The 4,288-nt window shown below is 37.3% G+C and overlaps 1 protein-coding gene across 1 annotated transcript; it reads left to right on the top strand.

Moving 5' to 3' along the window:
- Positions 1 to 942: 942 nt before the first annotated feature.
- On the top strand, positions 943 to 3,792 carry LOC112770187 (uncharacterized). Its single transcript, XM_025814589.1, has 7 exons — positions 943 to 1,160; positions 2,261 to 2,460; positions 2,593 to 2,877; positions 2,986 to 3,141; positions 3,380 to 3,478; positions 3,584 to 3,671; positions 3,789 to 3,792. The coding sequence occupies exons 1-7, from the start codon at positions 943 to 945 to the stop codon at positions 3,790 to 3,792; spliced, it is 1,050 nt and encodes a 349-aa protein (XP_025670374.1).
- Positions 3,793 to 4,288: the final 496 nt, after the last annotated feature.

Below are 4,288 nucleotides of genomic sequence, written 5' to 3'. Positions count from 1 at the left end.
TTTAGCACATCATTAACTCTAAGCAGAAAATAATAATGTCCTTAATTTGAATCCTTGGTTAGCTTAGATGAGTAAGAGTGTTCATGATTTAAGTGTGGGAAAATTGGGTATGGTGACATTTGGTTTGGGAATTGAGTATGTTATCCTTTTTTGTGAAAATGTGAAAAGAATATTGAGGACATGTTCATGCATTCAACACCTTAATCGTATGCATTGAAAACAAAAGAAAAATGAAAAAAGAAAAAAAAAGAGAAAAAATAAATAGGGGACAAATTGCCCCAAAGTAAATGGTGGTAGCAATGCATATGAGTTGTACTCAAATTCGGATGCATGAATATGTGGTAAACATAGTTAATGGGTAGTTAGATTTTGTATTCTGATTATATGGATTGTCTTAAGTTAGGTGGGAAGTTTAAGTTAATCAAGGATTCAGATTTTAGTCCACTTGACCAAATACAATCCTACCTTGACCCTAATCCCATTACAACCCTTAAAAGACCTCTTGATAGGTATATTCGTGCACTAAATTTTTGTTGATTGGTAGAAGAAAAGCAAGCCTTAAAAAGCAAGGTTAGTAGAGAATTGAGAGAATCGAACCTCAAACACTTGAGTGATTAGAGTGTGTATTAATGTTCTGAAAACCGATTCGGACTGGCCGGTCAAACCGGTTGAACCGTGAACCAGACACAAAGATGATTCGGGCAATCATCAAAACCACAAAATAGGAAAATCGGAGTTGAACCGGTGAACCGGCCGGTACCGGTAGGTCGAACCGAACTGTGATCCGGCTGGTTTTTGGGCTAGGCATCAAAACGCTGCAGTTTCAACGAATGAAACCCTAAATCAATGTTCTGAATCCCTAATTGCCTTCAGCCCATCACAATTCTCATCGAGCAAGGTTCTGAGAACGCTATCACAGTCTCACATGGCCAGACGGGTTCGATGTCGAGCAGTCACCTCCGTCGCCGGCGTCACGCAGTCACCTCCATCGAGCAGTCACCTCCGTCGAGCTGTCACCTCCGTCACACAGTCACCTCCATCGCGCAGTCACCTCCTTCGACCAGTGACCTCCGTCGTGCAGCAGCCGTTGTTCGTTGGAACTTGGAACAACCACCTCCATCGCGCAGTAGGCGTCGTCCCTTGAAGGTGCTCCACCACTGGTCAGTTCACTCGGCGTCGCTGTCTCCCAAGTCCCACTCTCCCTATTGCATGTTCTGTTGAAGCCTTGAAGGTGCCTTCGAACTTTCAGAGTTCCAGGTAACTTTTTTTTTTAGTTATGAACTTATGATTGTTTGATTGAATCATTGAATAACTGTTGCATGATGAACTCTGATTCTGTGAACCCTGATACTGTGAACTTTGTTCGTTGAGTAGCTCTTTGATTTTGTGACTTGATGAACTCTGAAACTGTGAACTCTGAACTGATCCTGCTAAACTGAACTGGATTTTGTGACATGATGAACTGCTAAACTATGAACTCTTTGATTGAGCAGCTCTTTGATTTTGCTTTGCTTACTGAACTGGATTTTGGTGTTTGTTGAATAATTGTGAATAATTTTGAATAATTTTGGATGTTGTTTGTTGTGAACTTGAGAGTTGAGATTATTGGGTTGGATTGCTGGTAATGTTTAGGTATGGATGAAAGTATCAACCAAGAACTACCTAGGAATAATAATGTAGAAAATAATTATGCTTTGAATGAACATTCTTTTCCTCCCACGACTAATGAAAGTCAGTCACAAACTTCTAATGTTCGGGGGAAAACTGATCCTGCTTGGAGATACATTGTTTTACAAAATATAAATGAAAAACCGCATTACCAATGCTTATTTTGTCTGAGTACTTTTGGGGGAGGGGGAATTAATAGAATGAAAAAGCATTTGGTGAAGATAGGTGGAGACATTAAGAAGTGTTCTAAGGTCCCGTATGATGTTAAAAAACAAATGGAAGGTTTATTGAAAGAGATTTAGAAAAGTAAAATTAGTAAAAGGAAAGTAAGTTTCAACGAAGAGGGTACTGATGAGTATGAGGATGCAATTGATGAAGCATTAGCGCAAGAAGAACAACAAACTCCGAGTTAGTTACCAACTAAGGAGGTTATTGGAGGCGATCCAAAAAAGAAAGCAAAAACCATTATTCCTCCTATGTTTGCACTAAGAACAACTCCGGGAAGTCAACCAAGTCTGAAAAGCGTGTTTCAAAACAAAGAGGTGCTTCATGAAGTTGATAAGCGAGTGGCTAGATGGCTTTTGGATTGTAGGATTCCTTTCAATGCAGTTATGTCACCCTTTTTTCAAGATATGTTGGATGGTGTTGCTGGCATTGGGCCTGGTTATAAAGGTCCTTCTTATGATACATTGAGGGTTAACTTATTAGCCGATCTCAAAAGGAAGTGTCAAATGATTGTTGATAGCTATAGGTCTGCTTGGAAAGAAACTGGATGTACTCTCATGGCTGATGGTTAGACAGATCAAAGGCAAAGAACGTTGATTAATTTTTTGGTTTATTGTTCGAAAGGGTTGTGCTTTGTGAAATCTGTAGATGCCTCAAGTATGGTTAAAAATGCTTCAAGCTTGTGTGACTTGTTTTCAGAGGTGATTGAATGGATTAGACCTGACAATATTGTTCATGTAGTTACAGATAATGCCGCGAATTATGTTGCTGCTGGTAGGCTTATTAATAAGAAATTTGAAAATATTCACTGGTCACCTTGTGCTGCTTATTGCTTGAATCTTATTCTAAAAGATATAAGCAGCATGCCACATATTTCTAACCTTGCAACACGTGCTTCGAAGATTACCATGTTTGTGTATAATCATACGGTGTTCTTGTCTTGGCTAAGACAAAGAACTTATTGGAGGGAGATTGTTCGTCCAGGTGTAACTCGTTTTTCCACTATCTTCCTCACATTGATGAGTATCTTTGAGTGAAAATCGGATTTACAATCATTGGTTGTTGATACACACTTTACCGAACACAAATTAGGAAGGAGTGCTAATGGTAGAGCTGTGAGTGCAATTATCCTAGACAATAAATTTTGGGATGATTGTTTTACTACATGCCAAATTGTGAGTCCATTGATTAAATTGCTGAGGTTGGTAGATGCTGATGATAAACCATCATTGGGGATTGTTTATGAAGGTATGCTGAGGTCAGAAAATGGAATCAAAGAAATGTTCAAGCAAAGGAAGATTGCATATCAACCTTACACAGAGATTATCAACTCAAGATGGGACAAACACTTGAAAAAAAAGTCTTCACACAGCAGCTTATTTCTTGAATCCTGCTTGCTTTTTTTCTGAAAAATATAGAGAAGCACCTGATGTCATGTGAGCTTTACTTGATCTTGTTACATTGCATTGCAAGGTTAATAATTTAGATTCAGTTGAGGTAATGAAAGAAATACACTTATATAGAGATCGAAAGGAAAGCTTTGATAGGCCTGAAGCTATTCCAGCTGCAAAAAGACTTCAACCTGGTAATAACATCTGTTTGATAATAAGCTTTAGTTATTTACTTATTTTATGTTTTGGTTTCCTTAATTTGATATCTAATACTTGAGATATGGGATTGTAACTTGTAGATAAATGGTGGAGGTTGTTTGGTAGTTCTGCTCCATGTTTACAAAACATGGCAGTTCACATTCTTAGCCAAGCATCTGCTTCTTCAGGGTGTGAAAGGAATTGAATTCTTTTTTATCAAATTCATACAACAAGAAGGAATAGATTGGAGCATGATAGGCTAAGTGATATTGTGTATGTTACATATAATTTGCGTCTTAAATCCAGGTAATATATATTTCATCCTTTCATTTCATATCATTAGATTTTGTATAATTAATATACTAGGCTTATCATATATTGTATTTAATTTGTTAGGAAGGAAAGAAAAAAAGAAAGAAAAAGTTGCAATATGATCCAATCGATATTGAAAGTATGGATATGGTTGGTTTTTGGGTGACGGAAGAGGTTGTTGAAAAAGAGCCTGATCTTCCAAGTAATATTGAAGACTTGCTTGGTGAGTATTATAGTTTATTGATCAGACAATAAATTACAATAGCTTTGATCTTTAATTTATTGATAATGTGTTATATTTTGTTAGATGAGATTGATGCTGATTTAGATCAAGGTGGTGGTGGTGGTAGTAGTAGTACATTTTATGCTGCACCACTTGCTTTTTCTGGTCCAAGTAGTGGAAATGAAGGTGATGATATCAATGACGTAAATATGCAGTAAGTTATGGAGGATTTTGATGATTGATGACAAACTTGGATCATTTTAATGTTGCT

Source organism: Arachis hypogaea, chromosome 18, assembly GCF_003086295.3.
Source record: "Arachis hypogaea cultivar Tifrunner chromosome 18, arahy.Tifrunner.gnm2.J5K5, whole genome shotgun sequence".
NCBI classification, from domain to species: domain Eukaryota; kingdom Viridiplantae; phylum Streptophyta; class Magnoliopsida; order Fabales; family Fabaceae; genus Arachis; species Arachis hypogaea.
This window is presented reverse-complemented; position numbering and strand designations above follow the sequence as displayed.